Here is a 25,720-nt window from a genome sequence, read left to right as displayed (position 1 = left end):
GACTTTAGATCTGACCATGAAATGCAGTGGTGGAGGCTCCAAGGCAGAGGCAGCGGTGGTGGGAGAAATGTAGTTCCCTCACGCCAGGATTCAGCACACATATACTGCAGCAAGTGATGTCAGCTAGGAGCTCCCCCCAAACCCCATGCCTGGCTCTGTGTGACGCCACAGTCTCTGCCCTTCTTCACCAAGAGCCTTGCCAACTCCATGCCCAGCTGATTCTGTTCTCTTTCTCATCAAAATCCAGCTCCAGGGTTTGTCTGACTTTTTTATCCTTTTAAAAATCAGGCCCCCAAATGCAAAGACTTATGCAAATGCAGAACATAATAACAAGAAGCTAACCACACTTTTGCATATCTTAAAGGAAAGGTTAGCTTTGGGTCCCATCTGTGTTTTGAATGAAGTTCTGATTGAGTTCTTGTTTCCTCTGAACCAATGTGCTAGTGTCAACACATCCCTGGGAAGATGAAAGGCTCTGAAAAGACATTTGATCAGATTAACTGTGTTTCAGATCATCGGAGGGAAATTATTAAGTGGGCAATTCCTGCCAGGGAACATGAAGGCAATACAGATAAGAGGGAATGTTGGATTGAAGGAGGTCGGATTAACATGGCTTGTAAAATCCTGGAGGCCAAGTTCCCCTAAAACATCTGAACGGTGGGTTTTTTGTTGTTGTTGTTGTTGTTGGCGGTGGTTGCTTATTGCTATTGTTGCATGGAGCAGCCACGCTGCAAACTCCGGCACGGCACTGGCTCTTCCAAGCGTTCGCGGCCCCCGGAACAGGTAGAGCCAGATTGTCCAATGCCGGAGCAGCCCGGGAGTCTCGTGCGTGGCACTGGGAGCAGGGCCCAGTGCACACGACGAGCCGGCAGGGCCCGGTGGAGGCAGGGTAGGTTGAGGGCTGGAATGCTCTCGCTAATTAGCTACTGTCAAAATAACCCCAGGTGATCGTAGGTAACCAGACCCCCAAGATAGGCAAATCAGGAGGGACAGTCTGGTATCAGCAACCCAAGCCTGATACCTGCAAAGCAAACATCCCTCTATCTCGCTCTCTATCGCCCTATCTCTCTGTCTATCTAATCATTGCCATGTATGTCTCCTTACCTACCCTGCTTAATGCAAGCACGTTTTATCTGTCTTTCTGCTGGTTTGGTCATGCGTGAAACGCTCTCCGCCTGACCCCTCCCCCCCTTCCCCTTAAGTGCCTTATTCTGAATATTGCATCTCTGCCCTGAGTCCCGAAATGGCCGAGCTCTCTTAGCCCGTCAAACTTCCCTGAATTATCCCGACCCCTGGTCTCCCCAATGGCCTGATGTCCCTGGAAGGCTGTAGACAAAAGGAAGCTGTGTGCCAATCGGAGGTTATTAGATGAGCTACAGCGCGCTCATTGCGGCAATCCCGATTCCTTAATGAAAGGGGAAGGCGGAAAAGGAGCGGGGAAGGACCAGGGTGAAACTCTCCGGGGCGCGATCCAGAGGCGATCAGGTTAAAGGATCATCAGGGTCCCTTCTGCCTGTTAAAAAAAAAGGCACGGGAGAGAAAAAGGCAAGCGCCAAAGACCGCTATGCAAAACAGCCCCGCCGGTCAATAGGATACGGGGAAGAAAAAAAAATAATTGTATTCTGTTATCAGAAGCAACATCGCCGAACAAAAGGATCGCCTTCGCCCACCTGAGAAAGGAATGTGAGGCTCCATTTCGCTGCTCTGATCGTATTTGACAGCCCCCCTCGAGACTGCCTGGTTGGTATGGCAAATCGTCCTTATTACCTGCTGGGGTGAATGAATCCCCCTTTGTGCTGCCACTGTCACGCCGCATTAGGTTGACAATGGCCCGAGATATTTTATATGAAATTTGCCCTCACTTGTGATTAGCCAGCACCAACTAAGTCATAGCAACCTAGAACTATGCATTGGCCGGGCCCCGTTGTCGGCCGAAAGGGAAATCCCTATTCAAATGGTTTAATAAAACAATCTAAAGGGCGTGTGAATCGTGAAAAGCATTTTCACTTTTCTCTTTAGCTTAATCTCATGGTCGCTGGGATATTGTGCTCTGAGCAGACCCCAGCAGGGTGTGGGCTAAGGTCCCCCATCAACTTCTTTTACAGCCTCCTTTTCTGCGAGTTAATGATATACCGGTGTGATTGCCTCCCGCAGCAAGAAGAAACACGCATTTGATGAAAAGGATGGACCTCCTAACACATCCTAAATGGCAACAATTTCTCATCCAAAGGTCACAGGTCATAACCTGGATTTTGAATCACCACCCAGATCTTTTTCAAAGCCCTGCTAAAGCTGGGGTATTCTGCAAGGCCGTTTTTACACACAGACACACAGACACACACACACTGAGTTATCTCCGGAGTTTCCCGCTCCGCTTGAGGCCTGAGTTTAGTGTTTGGGAACAATTGGATTTTCCCCTTGTTTTTGGGTACAATTTGCTGCCTTTCACGTCCTCTCAGCCCTAGACTCCCACCAGAACTGGGCTGCAACGCAGCAGAAAGCACAGCAGTTTGGTGGTACGGGGACGTGCGTCTCTCTACAAGGTGCCTCCCGAGCAGCCCAGAGGGGCATCCAGTGCTCAGCAGTGGCTCGGGTGCAAGGAAGACCCTGAGTCATCCCAAAACTGCCACGTTCCCAGCCCTGGAGACTATCTCCAGCAAAGCTAAAAAGGCCTCAAAACTCGCCCCATCCTGGCAGTGTGCAGGTGTGGGAAAGCTCCCCTAATTTGGACCCCTCAAGTTGCGAGGTTTCCCGTGCACGGATTCAGCCGCAGAGCTTCGACTCTGGAGACAAGCAGGCGAGGGGGAAGGTGAAGGGTAGGTTTCCCCTTTTGCATTTTTGCTCCTCTTCCGTGCCTCCGCATGGAAGTGGAGGACAGCAGCGGCGGCGGCAGGTGCAGGGTCTCCAAGAGGTTGGTTAAAAGCTGTGTGCTCCTCTTAACATTCACCTAAGCAGAGAAATACTTTGAGTCTGCAAAATGAGGCTGGAAATCCCCAGGGAAACAAGCTCCCTCATGAGCCTCCCGCAGCCCAGCTTCCAAGCTGAGAGCTCGGAGGCTCACAGAAGTAAAACACGAGGGGGAAAACAGCACAGGAACTTTTCTTTTTTCCTTCTTTTCTTTCCTCTTCTCTGTTTTGCCCTGCCTATCCACCACAAAACCTTCCTGCGCTGGTTATATGTCAATATTCTTCCCGTATTTTTCCCACCGGAGCTCGACAAGAAAAGAGGGGCTGCAAGGTGCATGCACAATGAAAGCAACCCAGACCCTCATGAAGGTCCCTTTTGGCTTTCAAAATGCACGTTTGCCTTTCTGGAAGGGTGTTCACACGAGCGTTACAACTGTGGTATGTTTCCACTGCAATTCTCCATGTAATTGTAAGCTATCTGGGGCAAGGAGTGATTTTGTTATTATGTGCTTGTACAGTATTTAGCACAATGGGGCCCTGATCTCTGCTTGGGGCCTCAGAGTCTACTGTAATACAAATAATTAACCATAATAGAGCTGGGCAAATATCTTAATAAAACCATGGAATCAATTTGAGGCAATTAAGCAATTTTTCTGCTTGCAAAAGTTTTTGCTTTACAGGCTCGATTTGGGAAAGGGAGTGGATTTGGGGTGCTGGTGGAATTGCAGGGGAACTGTTCACCCTCCTGGAGTAGGCTTTGGCCTTTTTTTTTTTTTTTTTTTTTGTGGGTTTCAGTTTCAGCCAGTTGAGGAGGCAGAAAAGTTTATGCAACTCCCAGAGCACAAAAGCCACTTTATAAATAGCCCTTGAGAGGAAGCATGGTTTGGAGGCTGTATCTGTGGTTCCTGAGGGATAAGGGGCTCAGTTCTGGGCAGGACTAAGCAGCATGGCTTTGGAGCAGCTCCTCTGCCCTGTCTTTGCCTCTGCCTCAGTTGCCCACCTGTGAAATAGAGAGCAATCATCCTTTTCCTGCTGTCTGATCCCAAGTGCTCAAGGATGAAGCCAGCTGGTGAAGCAATGGGGACTGCAATCCTACTTAGACAGAGAGGAATAAGAAATTTGAAAAGGACCGGACACAAACTGGATGATTTACAGGCAATTATATGTCAAGAGATAAGCTTTGGATGACAGATATTCTGATTACGGTTGAAGCTCTTGTATAATTTGCAAGCGGAAAAGGGAGCTAAATGTATTGAGCACTTGTCTAACGCTGCACTCAGCTGTGTCCTTGCCCGTCATAAAATGAGTGCATGTGAGGACATTACAGGATGGAGCATATCTTCTAGGTGTGGGCAACCTATCAAATTTATCAGCTGAATCAACCAAAAAAGTAACCACAAGACCTGCACTACACCGTCCTTTCTGGAGGAAATAGCTATGCCCTTCCAGGGATATTTGGCCTTCCCCATAAACACAACTGGGGCCAAGTTGGTGCAGATCCCAAGCTTTGCAGTGCATAAATCTCACAACCAAGCCTTTGCAGAAACTCTTAGGACTAACAGTCATGTTCTGAGAGACATTCCCTTAAATCTTTCAGTTCTAGGAAGACAAAATCAGAATAGCAACACTAGCAACCACAAAGAGTTAGCCTGTCATCCTGGTGGACTAAAAATGGGTCTTCTGTTTGATTTGGGTGGCTGAGAAAAGCATGCCTGGTTAATGCTTGGTGAGGAGACCACCTGGTGATCTGTTGCCCTAAGGATAAGGCAAAGAGCTTGGGCTCTCGGTGAATGTAAGACTACAGAAACTCAATAAATGGAAACATTTCCTTCATCTTCATCTTCAAGTTATAGATAGGAGTTAAATAATAATAATAATAATAATAATAATAATAATAACGCCTGACTTGTATCTAGTTGTGATTTAAAACACTGAAACAAACTATTTTGGATCATAGATGTGGAATGAAATTACACTCAGTGTTTACCCAAATAATTGTTTTTATATTAGTACAGTACCAAAACCTTCCTTTTTTCTTCTGATCCCTAACAGCCACTCCACTATTCATAAAACCCACCCAGTTTCTGCTTGTCTACCTTCCCCCCACTACTGTGGATGGGCTACTTGTTGCGGATGACTGTCCACCTGTGTGCCTGTGCCCACACCACTGATGCGGGTGACACACAGGTCTCATCTCACGATGCAGACAAGTGCCACATACTCTTAGTGATGGGACAAGGAACCATCTTTCAACCTGGATTAAGAGAATGGTCTGAGTTTTTGATGCCCACAAAGAAGCTCTCAGACATGGCAGTTTCTGCTCCTCACCAAGCCACGCAGATTTCTGAACCAGTGACCCCCAAAACAACTTCAAAATTGTGGACTGATGCCAGGACTGTCAAGCCTCAGTCCCCTACTACATGATCCCTTCCCAAGTCAGAGCTAGAGTGCAGTTGTTGCAGCATGAGGTAGCTACTTGACCTCAAAACAGAATTGCTGTAGAAGCAAAGGATACCAAACGCCTCCAGACAACTCTTTCTCAACCAGTCATCATTTGTATTCATAAAATGAGCCAGTTTCATTAATCTTATGCTTGCCATATTTTGCCCAGGATTCTTAAGTTTGCATAACGCCCACCTACTTAATTACAGAGATGCAGTTTTCTTGCCCAGCCCCGTGTCATGCACTTGTCAGCTCTCTTGGCTAGAGGAGTCGTACATGTGCAGACTATGGAGGCTCTTTCCTATGGAGACGATCTCTTCCACTCTGAACTACACATGGGTTTCACCCTCCAAGGCAAGGAAAACGATGGGCACCCAGAATGTGAATAACTTCCAGGTGGTGATTAAAGCTTCTCTGAAGGGAGATGGGGGTAGCGAACCAGTGGAAGAAGAGGCAGGTGCTGTGGGTTTTGTTTCATAGAAATGCAGAGTTCCTGTTTCTGCCTCTGTCTCTGTATTCGTCTATATTAACCCGTCATAAGCCAAATGATAACATTTGCTTTGACGAAGCTTTCCCTTCCTCAGGCTATATGCCATCAGGGTATTTTTGCTTCTTCTGCTTGGTTTTGTGAAGCTGTTCCAGAACTTCACCACTCCGACAGCAAGAAACCTTAAGCCTGCCAGCCTGCACTTCTCATTCTTGCTGTTTTTAATTCACTAAATGCCTTCTTGCTCTTATGTCAGCCCTGCCTTCGTATCTGACAACTGGAAACAACGTTGTGCTTGACGTTGCACCCTAAATGCTGGTGTAATTCTGCTTCGGGTTGTTAAACAACATCCACACCCCACGGCTATGGGTGTGTGCTCTCCAGTTTTGGTGGGAACGACGCATGACTCCTTATCCAACATATTAACTTGGGGTGGAGGGGAAGGGTGATGACCTGTTCTGCATACACTGCTGTCAGTGACTTTAATGGGAGTGGAAAGCATTCACCAAACTGCTGGAGGAACCCAGTATGTTAAGGGCTTACTAACAGTGCACATCACTTTCATCCCTGCCTGTCTTACAGCAACAAAATCAAAGCTGTGCATTTGGCGATCTCCTGGGATGGGAGCTGCTAAAGATTCTTCTCTTGCTATTAAATACAAGCTCCCATGGTGGTAACACTGCTGCTGCCCTATGTAATGAGTGGAGATAGGTGATACCCAAAGTGCAAAAAAAAAAAAGAAAAAAAAAAAGAAAAAGAACAACCACCAACCCTTAGGAAAAGCCTTTGAAAATCAGTTCCTGAATAATTCAGGTAAAGTAAAAAATGTATTTTGGCCATCAGCAGAACAACATTGGGCCTGTCTCTCCTCTTGGCCTGGTGTAAATTAGAAAAATCCTTTATCTGATTCAGTGGAAATGGCAGAATAATCAAACCATCATTATTAGGGCTGCATCTAGGTATAGGCATAATTTTTTCACAAAAAAACCCCCTTACTTTTTCTACTGAGACACCTTGCTTCTTGTTATGTTGTATGAAACTGATGTCTAGACTCTCCCACTGAAGTCAGCACTTTGCTCTGAGAGGGAGACACTGCGCTAACCCACACGCAGGCTCAGCCCCTGCTCCGGAAAAACTTCAAATCACAAAAATCAGACATGGACCTTGCACCCCTCTGCCCACAGGCAGAATCCACTCTGCCTAAACGATCCCTGACAGATGTTTGTCTAACCTGTTCTTAAAAACCTCCCAGGTTGGTGCTTCCACCCCTTCCCCAGGCAATCTCTTCTCATGCTCCACTACCCTTACCGTTAGACCATTCTTCCTAAGGTCTAACCAAAATCCCCCGGCTGCAGTTTAAGCCTATGGCTTCTTGCTCTGTCCCCAGTGGACACGGAGAAGAACTTGTCCAACTAACCCGGGCAAAGCAAAGAAGGAGGTGGAAATGAAAGAAGGATAGGAGAACGAAGTAACGTCGTGAAGTTGCCCAGCAGGTCAGTGGCAGAGTTGGGAACCGAGCTCGGGTCCTTTGACTCCGTGTCTTGTGCCCGAGTCACTGCATGAACAAGGGATCCCATACCTTACTAATCCCACTGGGTACCCCTCCTTTCTCCTGGCCTTTTCCTATGCTATCTCTTCTCACTGGTTTCCATCTCTCATGTTCATTTCCATTGCCTTTCAGCCTCTCGCATGCGCCAGCGGAGGGAGAGGGTGTTTTAACATACACAGTCTTAGACTGATTCATCCTTCTGCTTATACATGACTAACACTTGTGCTATTTGTCTAAGTATTTCGATTGATGTACATTTAATATGTAAAAATTTAATTAAAGTGTTATTCATAAAAAAAAATCTGGGCCAATTTAATATTTTTTTAAATACCCAAAGGGAATATTCCAATTAGGGACTAAATGCCAGAAAACACTGTCAGATTCCCCCTCCCCCCACCATCTCTAATCAAAGCAGCAAGTTTTGATATTATAAATAAAAAGCCACCAAAACCACAACAATATTTACAGGCATTTGTTCTGCAGGTGCAGAGATCAATCCCGAGAGAAGCTGAGAACTTCCAGCTCTCGGTGGAAACCAGTGGAAGTTACTCCACGTCTCTGAGGAGAAGCCAACTACGTACCTAGAGCCAGCTCCTCACCTAGTGGATCTGTGCTAATGCTCCGACTGGAGAATTTGCTGAAACTTTCTAATCAGCTTGGTCCTGCAACCTTTAATCATGCAAATGGCTCACTTCTTCAGTGCAGTTCCAGACTTGCCAGCAAAAGACTTGCAGGACTGAGTATGGAAACAGTGAGATTTGTGCTGGCAGAATGAAGTTTCTGATGGTTATGGGCCTGAAAATGCATCCCCCTAAATGGATGTGTGTTCAAAGTTAGCTGGGAGGGGTAAAAAGTCTGGGGTTTGCAAATTGCAGGGCACAACAAGTTTCTATAGTGGACAATCTGATTCAGGAGCTTAACAGATGCCTCAGTATTTCCTGCTCCCTGATGGGCAGGGACTACCAAAATAAAGGAAACACACAGAAATAGTGGTCAAAAAAGCAGAGCAAACGTTATCTGGACTTTGTTTCTGCTAAGAAGACCAGCTTGGTTTGGGTCTTGGGAAAAGGCTGAGATCAAATCACCCAGTCTTTAGTTTGGCATCATCCAGATCTGATTCACAACCTGGGTCAGAAAGTCGGGTCTCCAGCAATTTCAAGTAACTGTGTAATAGTGGTTTAGTTCAAAAGTCTGCCCAGAGCAGCTCTCCACAGCAAGGCAGGGTGTGTTGTGCGCAATGGGTGGTATAAGAGCGAGGACACAAAAGTGTTGTGTGACTCAGAAGAGGGTGCCACACCAGTCAGTGCTGACAGTGGCCTCCCTACTCCTTTCTAGCCCCCACTGTGCACCACAAGCCACAAAAACACCTCCCAATGCTCCCTAAGAAATTTTAAGACTTCCAGTGTGGAGCAGCAAAGCCTCAAGAACAGCAGTGACCGCCAAGCAAACACCTTCACCCCGAGCCCTCAGCTGCTCTAGGGATGGCATCTGTCCACAGGGTTTTCTCGTGAAAGTCTTGGAAGGTCTCCTTATCATTCCAGTGCAGGCCCCAAGCAGTTGCAGAAATCTCAGAATTTTCCTCAGACTGGAAACCTATTTCCTAGCCACACCGAGGAAGTCATAGCTGCCATGGAGAAAACAAGGCCAATGGAAATGATGTGTGTCACTACATTTAAGGAGGGGCCTCAAACTCCCTAGCTGGAGGCTGTCAGTGACTCATGAGATTCGTTCTTCGGGGAGATCCTCAAGCCCATGTCTTCATTTTAGGCATTTTTATCAAGTCATTGCAAAGACTCAGTCATTTATGTCTTCAGGGAGAGATAGTAGGGTACCTGAAGAATGTGCTGGTAGGTGATTTACCTCCGTGGAGGAACAGCTCGGCACTTCACACGTAGGAGCTGCTATATATGCTAATATGCTAACACAGGCCTCATCTTGAAGTCTTAAGGGGGGATTACAGCAGATGAGTCCTCATTTACTTTTCCAGAACAGCAATAGAGATAAATCTGGCTGTTCCTTTGCAGGGTGTTAAAGGGGGATTTCCCGGTGGGTGGGTCTCCTCATTATTGTATTGATAGTGGGGCAGGAAGGAATGGATTAAGCAACGGGCAATGGGATATGGCGTCTTTGCATTTGCTCACAATGGATACGAGCTGGGGAGGGTGGCAAGCTGTCAGTGGGCTATATGAAATCAGGATTGATTCCTGCCTTATAACTGACCACGCTGTAGCTCCTGACCTGAGCGTTACTCTTCAGAAACTCAGGCATGGCTTCTACGTTTGGTCTGTCACCAGTGACCAGGGCTTAGCTGTTGCAGAGGCTGCTGGACCTCCTGATGCAAGGAGAAGTCAGCCAGTTGGTGCTGTCACCCAGCACACCCTGCCCTATCCTATCCTGCAGTGGAGCAAGGCCAATGCCAGAAAGAATTGCTATCCCCTGCCTGTAAATCACTCTTGGGTCTCCCCTTCCTCTTGGCTTTCTTGAGTATGTGCTATTTTTCTGGCATGTCTCTCAGCTGTGGTGAAGATTTTGGTATGCTCTTCTTCTGGTCTGCGTTTTTGGCCTCCTAGACTGGATGGGCCTAGGTGTTACAGGCATCATCAACACTGGTGCTAATTGGGGGCACTGGAGGAAGTTTTACCAGAGAGGTTAGGAACCAAGCAGAGCTGAGACTGGGATTCCACTTCGCCATGGAGATGTGGTCTCCTCCAGAGAGGAGAGAATTTGGTGAGAAGCCATAGCTATTCTTCAAATTTCAGGGCTTGCATCTGCCCTTGTTTTAAAGAAAACTGCAGCATGTCAGCTTCTGAAGGCCCAAGTCCTGTTTAATAAATGCATTTGATATAAGAAAAACAAAGTGCCTGTCATCTATGGATTCTCACTGTCAGAAAAGTTGCTTAGAGACCAAACACAGTAATGAAGTGCTCCTGGACAGTAAGCCCTACACATAGAAGACACATTCTTCACCTAGGTTGGTTAACCTCAGTTAGCTAAGTTGGGTTAAAACAGCATTTAAGGCAGGTTTGGGTATTAGCTTGGGTGAGTAGTTTAAGTTCAAGCTGGTAGGGCAGGAGTGGCTCCCCAGTGGCTCCTGAATCACATTGGCTCTCCAGGGTTGTCGTACAGTTCTTCACCACTGTGTGGTTAGCAGGAGGGCTATGTTGCATGAGGGTTAGAAAGCGCAGTATTGCTATTACTCTGAGATGTAGCTTGCTTGCCTGGGCTGGTCCTGTGCAGCAACAGGGTATGGTGGCTCCAGGGAGCCATCATCACCATCTGAGGTACTGTGGTACACTGGTAGCCCTGGACTCTCTGATACATGTCATATGCAGCTTGTAGAGTCAAGAAGACCAGCTATCTTGCATGGGGCTGTACCAAGCTGTCTGACCCCAATCAGGGTCAAGCTTAGCTCTTCTGCCATTTTAAGTCAGGTTGCCTCATTCAGTTGCCCAATCTGAATTAAGGACACCCTTCTCTTGGCAGTATAGATGGAACCAAACGAAAGTCTAAACATCAGCAGGTGTGACCATAATGAGAAAAGGTGCAGGCACTGATTAACAAGCTAGCAGTCAGCCACACCGCGTCACAAAAATCAGAAGACCCCACCCTAGCAAGACAAGCCTAATATACTTTCAGCTATTGGTCAAACAAGTTAGTGGTCAGCCCCATAAAATAAGTGAATGTGTGTAGTTAATAGTTCCGGGTGCTTGATGCAGTGACCTCATTGAGTTGCAACACTGATGATTACAGACTCTTTTCCAGTGGAGCTGTAACGCTGATACATATATTTTTAAATTGCATCTTTACTCCTTTGCAGACTTTGAGTCAATATTTTTTAGTAGCCAGCACTGGCGTATGAGACTTGTACCAGAGCTCCAATGGTGACCCTGGCTGTTAGAGCAGAGTATCATCCATTTCTAAAATACCTACTTCAAAAGTCAGGTTAAACATGGAGATATGTTTGGATTCCTTAGTTCACTATTCCTTCTCTGTGCTTTGGAAAACACTGGTCTTATGTTAGGCTGACTTAAAGATTTCAGGGAAGTCCACATAGTCTTAACATGTATAATTAAGAAATGTATTAATGACTGATGGGACAGAAATTTTCTGAAGGTTAACAGTTGGCTTGCGTTGAAGGTGGGAGGTTTTAGGGAGAGTTTTTAACTCTTTCATTTGATTATTAGTTCCTGATACCTTAGGACAAACTTTGGAAAAATGAAACTGAAAACCAAAACGGTGCCTTTCTGTTGACTGGGAAGTTCAATAGCTACAGCATCCATTTGTCCTCTTCTGAACCAAAGCAAGAAGGAGGGATGGCATTGTGTTGGTCAATGGATGTATGAGGTATTTTACAGTAAGACATCCGTAGCCTTTTCAGCTCTTTCCTGGTTAATGACATCAGTGTCATTGGATCAATGACATCATATAGGGATATGTCTGGACCAGGGATGTTATTAATGAAGACATACGGAGAATTTTGCAAAACCCGTTATTTGCCAGGGTCTTGCCTTCAGGAGCTCACCAAGCCCTCTCTGATGTGTTCAGACGCAAGTGATGTGCACTGTCACTTCTGATTGAGAAGACACAGTGCTCAGGAGAGCTAAACATAGACAATATGCTTCATTTCAGATGCTGGACAAAAATGCTACTTGTATTACAAAACTTGCTAGAGCCTTGCTGTGCTGGACGCTCACTGAACATCCAACAGAGACTGCACGTGCTCCACAGAGCTCCCATCTATTACTCTCCAGGTACACTTACATATTCAACCTCAGCTGTCTCAGAAGCTACATCAAAATGCAGTTAGGAAAGCTGGTAGAAAAGACTGTATGAACACAAACACCTTTCCTCCACCAAAAGTCAACACGACTAGAATATTTTGCCACCTTTTGCTTCTTCTCTAAAAAGAGAAGTGCAGTTTCCTGTTGGAGTCTTTTCATGATGGAACTCCATGTTTTATCATGGGGGAGAATGAGTCATGGATTTGGTGCTTATCTGTCACAGCCCTCATTTTACAGAGCTGTAAGGCTGCTTTATTAATTTAGGGGGTCCTCATGAGAACATTTCTGATACTTCACTCTCAGAGAATCCAGATTTAGCCAGCTTGTCAGGATGAAGGAGTCATTTGGAGAGTACATCATGCCTAAGGCTGGTAAAGAGGTCCAGAAAATCAAATTTCTATATTATAGAAAATTCTTTTTTTTTTTTTTTAAGAGTTGAAAAGCAGACAGAAAATATGAGATTCTGATTTTGTCCATGTTATAAAAGACTGAAAATATATCTATTTTAGGCTGTTGATGCATTTTATCTTGTTAATGTTGGAATTTTATTTTTTACAAGATAAAAACATTCTATTTCAATAATATCAAAACAGTTCAATATTCTATAAAATATTAAAGATGCAGCAATGTGCTTCTTCAATAGTTTAATGGCTTGCTATTTTGATATAAGATCACATTCCAAATGAAAAGAAGTAAAATGGGTTTGAAGAAAATCTCTTTTCATGAATTCAGATGAAACTCTTTGAAACATACAAAACAAGACAAGAAGGAGAAAGCATTTTTTAAACCATGTCTTGCACATTTTTGCCTTGAAATTGAGGGGTCCTGCAAAACATCCCCAATTTGATGCAGCTGCTTTTTCTGATGGAAAATTGGCCTGGAAAATAAATAAATAAATGCATTTTGGACAAGATATAATATCTCCTAGGCTGGATCCTGCATGCTTAGCCTAAGGGGTCTCCAACTTTTTTATGGCTCCGGGTGAACAGAAACATCTTCTTGTGCCCTCCCCACCCGTTCACACTCCCACAACATCCCTGTGGCAACAGCTTCCCTGGGAAAGTAGCATGATTAGGAAAGGATAAACCATAATTATTAGCTATCATTTAATGTGATTTAGCACCTGGAAATAAAGGAGAGGAAACTGTGCCAGATGCTTAGTCAACAAACTGCAGCCTACCAGGAAGTGTTCCATGAAGCAGTACTGCCTTGTCGATCAAACTTGAGAGCAACAGTCATAAATAGGCCAATAAAACTACTTAAATTATGTTGCAAGGGCTGCAGGGCCCTACATATGACCTACTTTGGTATCACTGTCTTTGAAGTATCCAGTCATCTCTTTGGTGCACTCCGTGGGAAATGGAGATACAGAAGAAAGAGGATTTGGTCCGCTGTCTTCGCCAATGCCAACAGTAAAGCCAGAACCAGAACTGCTGCCTTGCCCCCTGTCACTGGCCTGGGCTGGGTCTGGAGAAGCCAGCCAAATAAGTATGCTTTCTGTTTTTCTTTTCCAGGAAAGGTGAGATGAGTTGAGATGAAATAAAAGTGAAAGACCCTCTCCATTCCTCCACTCATAACCTATACCTACTGCTGATTGTTCACCTCAAGCCCTGTGGACAGCTCTGTGTTTCCCAAGGAACTGGTGGACACTCTGGCTTTCTGTCTGCTCTTTGCCTTCAAACTTTAGGGTCATCTACAGCCAAAGCTCCACAGCCTCTTTGAGGTTCACCATGCCTTATCCTATTTCCTAAAAGAGCATGACTGTGAAAGCCCCTCCAAAAAACAGAACAAAGCCACCACATTCTCCTTCAAGTCCTTCCCTAAAGCATATCCATGCTGTGATGTGTTTATAACTCTTACAGTGCCTTAATTTGAGGCTGGTTGCTTTAGCCACCCTCTGTAGTTAGTGAAGTCAGAGAGGCACCTCCAGAAGGTTGCTCAGACCTCAGATGAGGTGAAGCACACTCCAGAGGTGCTCCTTATAAAAGCCATCTATGAATAGAAGTACAGCATCTAGGCTCTGAAGTTAAAACCCTCAGTAAAACGCCCATAGTGCAGGGCGATAAATGCAAGAGTGCTTTGTGATGGGGCTGTCTTTTCCTTCTGTGCACTTGTACAACAACCAGCATTGCCCCTGCTAGGAGCTCAAGGGGAGCTGCTGCCGTTCTCATGAGCCGGTGCGTTGCTGTGCCTGGCAATACAAAAGCAGGAGTAAATCTGGGCAAGGCAGTCCCCCGCGACCTGAAAAGCCAGAGGGTAGCAGAGGTTCCCTCTTATGGTGACCTGCTGGCTACCCTCTCCAGAAGTGTCTCAGTGACAAATAGGAGCGTGCTGAAGTTGAGCAGGAGAAGGTGAACCATACACCTCCCTGATTAATGTCTTGGGACCCATTTCACACAGTCCTCAGCTACCTCGGCTTCATCCACCTCTTGCTATTTGTCAAGCAAACGTCTCTTCTGTTCAGCATCTCTGCCTGCTCTGGCTTGGTGGAAGTCCTTGCCTATTTCTGCTGGGTGCTTCCTCCCGCAAGTCACTCTGATTCCATGACTTTGGCTCTCCCAAGACTTTGGAGCCCCTCCAAAGCCTGCTTTCCTCTTCCAGTCTTGCTTTGTCTTCAGTGCTCACAATCTTCTGCCATCTGTTTGTGCAGCACCCAGCGTAACAGGGCCCTAGTCACTCATATGAGCACATCATTCATACACACAGCTGAAACTCAGACACAAAGCCATAACAATCCTTTTTAACCATTCCTTTTCCCTGATTGTTGACCTCCATTTGTTAATTCTATGGATCTTCCTAGACGGCAAGGGAGTCTTTCCTTTGCAGGATGTGCTCCCAGAAAGACGGGGCTGAGGGAGCAGGGAATGAGACAAGTTAATCTTCCTCTGCAGCACACCTTTGCAGGGAGCTACCCTCTGTCTCAGCAAAAAGTCCCTTGGCTGTCCCCGCTCTGCAGCCCCTCGCACCAGCTGCTTGCCCTGTCCTGGTTTTTGCCAAGGAGGGGTGTGCATGTGGGAGACAGGCCGTGTCTATAACCACTGTGCTCCAAGAAACCCTGTCAGGCATGTGTCACATCCACTCCTCCACCACGCAGGCAAACGGGGCAGAAAGAACTATGCAGGAAAGTCTTAACTGCTCTGTTTATTTTTTTTTCTTTTTTCCTTTTCTCTTGCAGCCCCTTCTGGCCTTAAAATCCCTGCGTCTGTTCACCACTGCCAGCTCACAACACATCTCACAGGCAAGAAAAGCCAGATGCACGGATTCGGATCCCTGGGCATCTTTGTCAGAAGGCTTTGGTTGTTTTGCACAGATGAGCGTGGGCAGATGCTGGGCTAGCTCCTCCTCAGCTGGCGGAAAGCACCCTCGCGGACGACAGCCCGTTTTACCCTGGCTCGGGATCCAGCCCGCCGCGCCGGCGGTTATAGCGGCGCTGAGCAGTGCGATCCGCCGCGTCCCCTTCCCCCAGCGCCCGCTGCGGTCGCCGCTGCAGAGGGACGCAACCAGGCCTCCCCCGTCCCCTCTTCCCTCCCTGGCTCCTGTCCATGCGTGTGTGTTTGTGCAGCCTGTTGTGTGCAGAGGGCCCATTCGGGGCCGGGATTCTCCCAGGACAAAGGGATGCTAATCAGCTCCCTCTACTGTTCCCTTTTGTCTAGGACTAGCTCCCACGCTTGGACTTGGCACTCTGGGATGCGGCAGAGGGAGCTCCTTGTTGCAACCAGCCTTAGCCCAGTTGGGCAATGTAATGTACCCAGCAGGGAAAGGAGGGGGGGGGGAAGGAAATAAATCTATAACCCGGCGCAGCTCGCTGCCTGCCAGCCCATCGCATTGTGCAAGCCACCCGAGGCAGAAGTTTCCAGCGCCTCCCGCCGCCGGGAAGAACGCCACCAGTTTTCTAGCCACGGGCTGTCTTGTTCCCTCTCCCCTCCTTGATCCCCCAGCTAATGTTTTAGTCGCCAGAAAAATCTCCATGTCAGGGCTGGCCGCTGGGGGTTGATGGAGCGGAAGGCAGATGAAGCACAGAGAGCAAAACAGGATCAACTCCTGGCTTGGCTGCTGCTTTTCCTTTTTACCATTACTGCTTTCTCAGATTTGCAGCCTGCGTCTGGGGGCTGGTTACAGAAAGAGCTGTTTACATGGGCTGTCTAATCTCCAGGGGACTCTACAGATGCACAAGAGCCAGGTCCTCTTCCTGAGATCACTTTGCAGGTGGACAGGTGATAAGGTCAAGACTTGCTAAGAAATACAGCCTTGTTTTGCCCATCAAGCACAAGCCAAAGGCAGCTCTCTGTCAACACACCTAGTCATTTGGGCGGGAGAGTCAAATGCAGCCAGATGTGATGCTAACCATATTCTTCTGAGAGCTGCTGGGCAGCCTGTCCTATCATTTTACCCCAGAAGACTGCCAGACACTCATCCTTGAACTCCACTGAAGTCACAAGAGACCAAACTGATCTCTTTTGATGGTCACCTGGCCCTTGTGCAGCCCTTGCAGTAAAAGAAGGGAGCTCCTCTACCATCTCGTTGGTATCCCTCTCCCAGAGGCTGAAGGACCAACGCATCATCAGGTTTCCTCAGCATCTTCTGTTTTCTGCTGTTGCAGCTTTGCTCTTGCCAAGGCTCAGAGGAAGCTGCTAATCTCCCAGTACTGATGTGGGCTACAAAAAAGTTGTGGCTGCAGCTCAAACAGCCATCTACAAACTGCCTTTCCTCTCCACTGCTGCTGCCTGTACTGAGCCAGCTAGGGAGAAGTCAGTTCAGAAATGCTGCAACCATGAACATGGGCTGTCCTGAACCTGTGAGCTGGAACATGGACTCAGGCAGTGCAGTAATATACTTGCACTTATTATTGTCTCATCTCCTGGAGTAATCCTCAGCTCTAAACTCAATTTACACCAATGCTAAACACAACTGATGCTTCTGTTTCGAGCCAAGAGCTGCCAGTCTTTTTCTCAGCAGCACTGGCAAGTCTCTGGCCTACTGTATTTATGTATCTTGATGGCTGAGTGGAGCTTGCATAGTCACATTTTCAATCCTGATCCTTCCAGTTTCCTTCCCCATAGTTACAGGGTAGAGTTTGTAGATCTCCGTTGTTGATACCAGGGCAGCTGCCCAAATTGCCATTAGCGGAGAGGTAGACGGGGTGTGGTTGGAAATCAGATCCTCTTGGGAAGAGTTTCATGAGAGAGCAGAGAGTACCTCCTACATGTAACTAACCTCCTGGATGGATCAGTATCTTGTGGCTTTCTGCTCATGCCTTACTTTATTGCAGAAGTGGAGAAGTCTGATCTAGAGCAGGGAAAGAGGGGGAAAGCATTTGGCACAGAGACAACTGAGATGCCAGAATGCCATCAGGAAAATACAATGAGATCTGCTAAACATCTTAATTTTAAATCATGCAAGACATTATGAGATGGGATTATGCCTGAAATAGTAAGGGGCTGGCTGTATTCAGTGGTCCAGGACATGCTTTTCAGTGCCGTGTTCTTATGTTCCTAAAATGGCCTCTCCAAGGATAGATGTCAGAACTGCTTTCTAGCAGGAGAGAGACTGGGGTGGGAAATATTTGCCCCCAGATCGGGCCTCTAAGAAGTACACGTTGAAGTCTGAGCCTGTAGCCCTAGGCTCCCTCTATAGTCAATGGAGAGAAATAAACATCTTGGTATGAATCATGTTATCCTGAGATAGGTGTCTAAGATAGGTCAGATGAATTGCTCTCTGGAGATGCCGATTGCTCTCCACTGACTACAAAGGGAGCCTGGGGTGACTAGCTCAGACTTCGACATCTAACTTTGGGTAGATGAGATCAGCCCTATCTGAGAGCCTGTGGAGCAGAATTGTTACAACACAGCAAGAAAAAAAATATGGAGGAGACTTGTGTCTCCCAGTTATTATAACTGAATTTAAAATCCTTGCTCTGTTCCTGCTAAGCCAAGGGAAATACATGGATTTCACTAGGCACAAGATGAGCTTTCTCGTTCACAGTGGTAACAGGGACGAAAGAGTCTGAACTCATGAATATAGTTATATCTTGGCCTTTCTGTGAGAGAGAGAAGAAGAATGGAGCTGGTTGCTGAAAGATAGAGCCCAAATTAAACCTAGCTTTGAAGGTAATAGTGCCTGGCATCACATATGAAACTAGATTTGACTTGAATCTTACATTTCTTGCGAGCTAGACTAATGCCTGCTCTGCTCCTCATGTACTCCCAGTGAGCAGAAGTCCTCTGACCAAATGAGCCAGTGTCCCTGGATTCCCTCAATAATTGATGGAAAAACATAGAAACTTTACAGTGTGATCAATTTAATACTAAATATCTAAAATGCATTGGCCGAATCATGCCCCAGGGGACCCCAGCACCAGAAGAAACTCCCTCAACCTGTCTAACCATCTGACATAATGGACCCAAACTTTTGCTGACCCACTGGCAAACATACTGAGAAAGTATAGTGCTGCAGGCAGCATCACAGTTTGCTCTTCTGTAGGCCTCAGTTTTAACTTTTTAATTTCCTTTGGCTGAGAGCAATGCTGGGCATTCTCCCAAGGAACATGTTTAGCTTATCAGAAAGATATCGAAGACTGACTTGTTTATAATGTGCAAGTACCTGTACAGAAAGAAAACAGTCTATTCTAGAAGAGTTCTTCTGAATCTAGCACAGAAAAGTATAGGAAGAGCCAGTGGCTGGTTGTCAACACCAGAGCAGTGTCAAGTTAGAAATGAGGAGACTCCTAAGAGGAGTAGTAGATTCTCTGTCTTTTGGTGGTATATCAAGAACAGATGTCCTTTGCGAAGAGACGCCCTGGTCAAATTCAGATTTTGGTTTCATTCCAGAAGTCTTGAGGTGAAATCCTCCAGTCTGCATCATGCAAAAAGTCTGCTTGGCTAATCTGACAGTCCTGATGGGCCTTAACACATGCAGCGTGCACACTACTGCAGGAAGGAAAGAAATGGGGAGGAGGGTAGGGGCCTTTGAGATCCAGTGATCTGATAGTTGTATCAGTACATGTTATTATTGCTGCCGCTATCCAGTGCCAGGTGGCCCTCAAGGAGATGATTTGGTATCATTTTCTGAAGGATACTCTGCCATGTCTACAAGACAGTGTCCTCTGCAAAAACATCATGAATGAAGCCCATTCATGGTTTCAGGGTCTCCCTAGATAAGATTACAGTGGGATCATACCCCATCCCACCTTGATTTGTCCAAACTGCTGGAAGAGAAGACTAATATGGAAGCAACCATGTGGTCCTGAATATGCTGTGTTTCATATCATGCCCATCCAGGCAACTACACAACCAGGAGATGTATCAGAAAGGGCATCTCTTTGCTGGCCAGGCAGGAGGTTAAGCCCAGGGGTACATGACCAGTGGGTGACACCACTGGTTTCATGACTTTTATCATTTGCATTCTAGCAGGGGCAACGGCCAACAATTTATGCCCCCAAACATCGGCATCACCTATTAGCTTCTCATTTGTCCAGTGGGGAATTTGACATATGTCCTTAGAGGGCACGTCCGACGGGCGCGGACGCTTGACAAAGCCGCGAGACGCCCGCGCGCACGCCCCACCTCGTTCGAGCCCCCTCGCGCGCCGGCAAACACCCTGACGTACCAAAAAAAAAAGGACAGCGCGGCTTCCAAAGGTGGCATGAGTGTTAAACTCTAATAAACAAGCCCCGGCCGGGAAAGCTGAAAGAATCTGAGCCCTTCTCAACAAAGCATTTAATCCAGCCTGGCGTAACCTTTGACATTATTAGGGATCGCGGTGACCCTAATCCAATCAGATTGATTAACTAAAGCAGAGACCCCATAAGCTGACCCCCCTCTGGCCTCTGCTATTTAGCCCTGGCCAAACAGTGGGAGAGACGTGCTGTATTTACACCACAATGGGTCCGCGCTGAGAACCTGTTTCATTACAGAGCGACTTAAACTCCCATTACTCCATCAATGTATCATTCTTCAATAGTTCATTAAAAGCTGCTCCTCCACAATAACTATTAACCATTTCTCAGTCCAGCTGGCAGGTTTAAAGCCCCAGCCAGTCTTTAGCAGAAGGAGGTGGGAGTGAGTGAAAGAAATAGATAGACAAGGGCTCCCTTTTTAAATTTAAACGAACTGGGGGCTTAAATAGTTTGAGGTAATTTACTTTTATTGAAAGGGGGAGGAGAGGGAGGAAACTTTTATTTTGACTTAATTATGTGCTTAGGTCTTTTAAAGCGGCAGCACCATGATAAGCTTTTATTGTATTGCTTTTCTTAAGATTGGTTCATATTTTTGCCCAGAGATTCAAAGAGAGCTCGTGCTGCGTTGTGAGACTAGGAAATGCACCACGACTGAAATATGTCTCTATGTCAGTGTCTTTGGTCTGTAAATGCCAGAGACGGGGGAAAAACCCAATTCCCAACAGAGTCACTGAAGTTCAAGACGGAAAATGCCTATTGGGTCGCACAGTTCCCTTTCTGTTGGCAGTGCAGGCGTGTGCCTCTCCTGCATTCTCCAAAGTTTTACCCTGTATATTCTTAAAGACAGCTCAAAAATCTTTCCTTGATTTCCTTTCAGTTTCCTTGAAACTGAAAGATAAGGAAATTCCCTTACAAGAGGCCAGACCTCTTAGTCAAGCAGCTGGGCACAGACCGTGGCTATCTTCGTCACTTAGCTAGATCCACATTCTGCTCCAGCTCTTAACGCAGCGTGGATGAAATACCATTAGCAATCACAAAGAAACAAACGGGAACAGCATTTTTCCCCTATAAATCACTCTGTTAGAAAAGTTTAAGCGAAGGGGTCTTTTCTCTCAACAGTAGTTGAGGTTTGGACTTCTGGGAGATTAGAAATTACATGAAGCGTAGCCCCTTACATATGATGGTTAGACAGACAGATAATGAGGTTTAGAGAGGAGGGAAGGAGATCAGACTCACTCCCTTGCCTATACAGGTGTCCTGTTTGCATTTCCAATAGTTTAGGATGTCTAAGCCACCCATTTCCAAGTGTTTTGCCCAACAGTGGCACCTATCTGAAATTCTCTCCCCAGCTCTGCACAGCTGCTCGTACTCTCCCAAGACCAAAAAAAGAAGGAAAAACCCCCTCTTCCAACAGCCCCTTAGTGACTTCACCTCCAGCTAACGCTCAAATCTCTCTCCACGCAGGTAGCACAGGACAGTGGGGAACACGACTCCCTTTGAACAGGGAACATTTATTCCACTGACGAGGACAGACAAAACCATGTAACCAAGCCGGATGGGATGCAGAACTTCATATTGCCTGGGTACAGCTACAGGAACATGGAGCCAAGCCTGGCCAAGGGTTGTCTCCACATAGCAGCAGGTCTCGACCCCTTGAACATCACCATTCCCTAGTAGCCAGCCTCTGTTATGAATACCATTGCTATTTAATATTTGACTTGTTCCAACTACGACTCTGTAAAAAAATATATGTATATATAAATAGAGCTGTAGATAAAACAGGTGGTGTTTCTTGCTTGCATAGGGACACCCACATGCAGGCTCACAGTAAAAAAGAGTCCCGTTTCAGGCGAGATATCAGAATATGGCTCTTAACAGCACCAGTCTGGTGACAGTTTGGCACCGCTGAATCACAGCGAGAGAGAGCCTAGCCCTGAATTACCAATGAGATACCAAAGCAGTGAGCACAGCACAGGCACTGTGGCAGCTTCAGTGAGGTTTGGGTCTAGAAAATGTTTCCTGAAGGCATTAAAATCAATCCCTTGCAATCAGAAAAGTCCAGATAATGTGTTTAGGGCAAAGCGGAGTTGCTGTAGTGACTGCAACTGATTTGTGCTGAGGGTCTCTACTGACTCAGATGAGAAACTCCAATCTTAGGTGCCTTAAATTTTGAGCTACAAAATAGAGTTTTATTTTCTTTCTTCCCCTCTTTTTCTCTCTTTCTTTCTTTCTGGTTAGTAGCTCAAATATGTTCCTACCCTGGGGGATCTGCCGCACAAGAATGTGACTGAGCTGTTTTTTTCTCCCCCTCCTGCTGTAGGTGAAGCAAAACTGAAGGGTGGTTTGATTCTCCCTCAAGGAACAACATTCTTCAGTTATGAAATCGTCCCAGCCTCCTTTCCCTTGCTGAGCCGGGCTACCGAAAACCTGCAATCTCCGGGCCTCAAGCAAGGGACAGACCCTTCATGTCAATGCAGTTGTGAGACAAGAGCATTTGGTGGCTGTTTGGATCGGGGACCCTGTGGTCAGTGAGGAGGTGAGGATCGTTTTCCTCCTGCACAAGGTGTAAACGCGTCCCTTCATGCTACAGGAGACGTGGAGCATCCGATCGGAGAGCATCTGGCAGCGTGAGACACTCCACATGTCACTTATGAAAGCCTCCAGTCTTGCGACAAGGTGAAGGCACCAAGCTACCTGGGTTCATTTACTCACTGTGCCACAGACCCAGCGAATGCTTTTTGGGCAAGTCACTCGGACTTGTGCCTACGGGAGAAAAGTCCTCAGTTTTGCTGCACTGGCCAAATTCAAGTGCTATAGTCACCGGAGAGTCAGATACCCAGAACAGGTGCTTTAATTGCAAGCAAAGCGTTTTGGTACGACGCTTTGATATGGGTTTAACTAACTGCCCCACACTGCAGACCTTTCAGCAGTTCTTATTTTGGTGTGACCTCTCACTGATGCACCAGAATAGTGCTGCTACTGTTAGCGCGGTGTCTCGGCTGCCCAGCTATAACAGGATAACAGCATCAGCCCATCAGCTGAAATCACCAGTTCTCCTGCTGCGTGCATGTAAAATGCCTGTTTGGGCTGCTGGAGCCCCACCACAATAGGCCCTGCCATGATACAAATCAAGGCTTTGTTCCCCGTTGGCTGCCGCGATGCTCTCTGGCGTATTTTTTAAAATTCACGCAGGAGGAAATGTCCAAGTCTCTTCTGAGTAACGCAGCAGGGGAAAAACAAACAAAACCCCAGTAACAGCCCCTGTCTGCTGACGGCGAGCGCTGGAAGAGTGCGGCGAACGTGGGAGATCAGCTCCCTGAAACGCATCCCAGACGTTCCCTCCTCTCCTCATATAAGGTCAAATGGTGTCACTTTGCTATTCAAGACAAAGTGATTTCAAGTGTCAGCCCTATCAGAAACCCGTAACTGTTTCTGGAGCTGTAACTGGAGCCAAAAGGAAAAAAGAAAGAAAAAAAAAGAGAGGATTTCCAAGCCTTCTTTGCTGGCGCTCTCTTAAGAGAAGGCAGCCATATTCCTCTGTAGTTTTACATTGGGCCTCTGGACTTATCTTCTTGGCAGGAATTAAAAGCAAAGCAAGTCTGTCTCTCAGATGAACCCACTTGTGCTAGTGGGAAGTGCAGATCCTGACCCAGACATGCTGAAGCCAGCAGGATCAGGCGGGATTTTAAAAGTCAGGCTCCAAAAGCAAAGCAGGATAAAACAGTATTTTGGGGCTAAAATAGGCTCCTACTAACATCTGGGGAAAAAGACCAGATACTCAGAGTTAGCCAGGTGTTTAAATGCTATTGCATTCAACAGCTTAGGACAAAACATCACTAGTATCTCCCACTTATCTCAGTTTGAGCTGGATCAGAGGTGGTTGCCTGAATTACCTCCCTGTCTTAGTTTGCCACTTTCAAGACCAGTGAAAGCAGAGCTGTTAATTGAGGGGGATTTCCTCAGGCCTCTGTTCTTCCTTGTATCCCACTATGGTATCAACACTGATGTGCTGACGGTCAACACTAAGTCCAGTCCCTAGGAACCATCTCCAGCTGGGACGGAGTTTAGACCTGCAATGTAGTGTGTCACCACCTATCATTTCCCCTCTGCAGTCACTGAGAGAGCCTAAAAAGGCAGCACGAAATGCCATGGGGTCAGGAAAGAAGTCAGACGTCCAGCCTGACCACTGAAAACACAATCAGCCCGTTCCTTTGTGTTCCTCACAATGGGCAGGTCATAGGATCACAGGATAATTCATGTTGAAAGGGACCTTAGGAGGTCTCTCGTCCAACCTCCTGCTCCAAGCAGGGTCAGCGATGACCCAGTTTTCCACATTACCCATACGATCCCAGCAGAGGTTTGGAGATTGGAATAGTTGTTACCTGTGACTGAATTTTCACCCTGTAACAGAGGGGGTGGGTCGCCACCCTCCCTGCATTGGGGAGGCACAGAATTACTAGCTATTTCTATGAGAAGGCTTAGTTACCTTGCCTCTAGAAAAGGCCCTCTAGATCAAGCCTGAATTGCTTGGATGGGGTCCCGGGGGGAACAAAATTTTCCCTGCCTGTGTCACATTTCTCCAAGCTCAACGCTTGCCCTCATTAGTCCATTTTACATGGTCCTTTTTCACACGTTATGAAAAGCAAACATGAGTCACAGTTGACTTCTAGAGATCTCCGCTGTTACTCCTCCATGGACATTGCTGCCACCAGACCTGTAGCACTTTACTCACCTTTGTCTAGCACGGGCCCAAAGATGGCTAAGCTGTCATTGACGGTTGTGCAGTTCCACCTCCTCCCTCGAAATTGGTGCTGGCACTCCTGGATCCCAATCTTCACCCCTTCTGCCACGCTGGGCATGATCTCCACATAGTTCCGACAAAAGCGCAGCTGCTTGGGGACCAGTCCTGGGATGCTCCCGCAGAGGATGGGCTGAGTACCCAGGGATGAATACTGGTGACCAATTGCCAAGGACCTGGAAAAAAAAAACACAAGGAAAAAGGGATGCTATCAGGCTGACTGATCTTCATACTTGGTTCCCAGCTATGAGGACAGAAAATCCACATTTTCAGTTCGTTTGTACCTCCCTTTTCTGCAGAGAGCATCCCTCCCACCACCATCCCTCCCCAAAACAGAATCATCTATCTTCTGAAATCTCCTACGGGCTTAGCAAGAAACTCCGCCTTCAACACCTTCCTTCCCTTTCCTTCGTCCTCTCAAAGCCCTGATCCATCATTGTGCTCTGTCTTCCCAAAGACGCTCTGCTCACACAGTAAGTTTCTCTTGCAGACAGGTGGCAGAAACCATACTTTTTTTTTTTGAAAGCCAAGCCCATCTGTACAAGAGCAGGTGAGCTTTACAAAAAAAAAATCTTTGCAGATGAGGAAGCCCAGGGATTAGAAAGTCAAAAGTGCTTTCAGAGCTACACAAGGTAATAACACCAACAGTAGAAGAGACCAAACTCCAAGTCTTTGGAGAGGGGAACACCAAAAAACAACAACTCTCTTAAAATTCACCAGTGTGCCCTATGTGTATTAAGCTTACCAAGTAACTTCTGTGCACTGAAACTGCCCCTAAAGATTCAAGCAGTTTCGACCTCAAGAGCTTAAAAAGACTGGCTCTGAGACAGATACTGCAGGAGGGATATGTAAATTCACTACCCCGTGACACTTTTAAAAGCAGTTAAATTTCCTGTGCTATAGAGGAAAAGGGATGGAAATACAGTCCTGCTGGAATGGAAATAATTTGAGGAAAGATTCTTCTGTGGCTCAGTGCAGGTCCAATATCAATGCTATTTCCTTGTGTCAGAAATGGTACTCGTTACTAGAAATACTCATGCATGGGTGCATGAAAGTTGGGGCCATGGCTGGCATATTTGTAA

General features: G+C 46.6%; 1 protein-coding gene across 1 annotated transcript in view; it reads right to left on the bottom strand.

Annotated features, from left to right (window-relative positions):
- WNT3A (Wnt family member 3A) overlaps nt 1-25,043 on the bottom strand; it is a 38,097-nt gene extending 13,054 nt beyond the window's left edge. Inside the window, exon 1 of the mRNA XM_026089782.1 lies at nt 24,573-25,043. Within this exon, the coding sequence (XP_025945567.1) occupies nt 24,573-24,699 (127 nt within the window). The 5' untranslated portion in view covers nt 24,700-25,043. The remainder of the gene's footprint in view (nt 1-24,572) is intronic.
- Between the last annotated feature and the right edge of the window lie 677 nt (nt 25,044-25,720).

The sequence above is a fragment of the Apteryx rowi genome, unplaced genomic scaffold, assembly GCF_003343035.1.
Source record: "Apteryx rowi isolate R43461 unplaced genomic scaffold, aptRow1 scaffold_83, whole genome shotgun sequence".
Taxonomy (NCBI): domain Eukaryota; kingdom Metazoa; phylum Chordata; class Aves; order Apterygiformes; family Apterygidae; genus Apteryx; species Apteryx rowi.
This window is presented reverse-complemented; position numbering and strand designations above follow the sequence as displayed.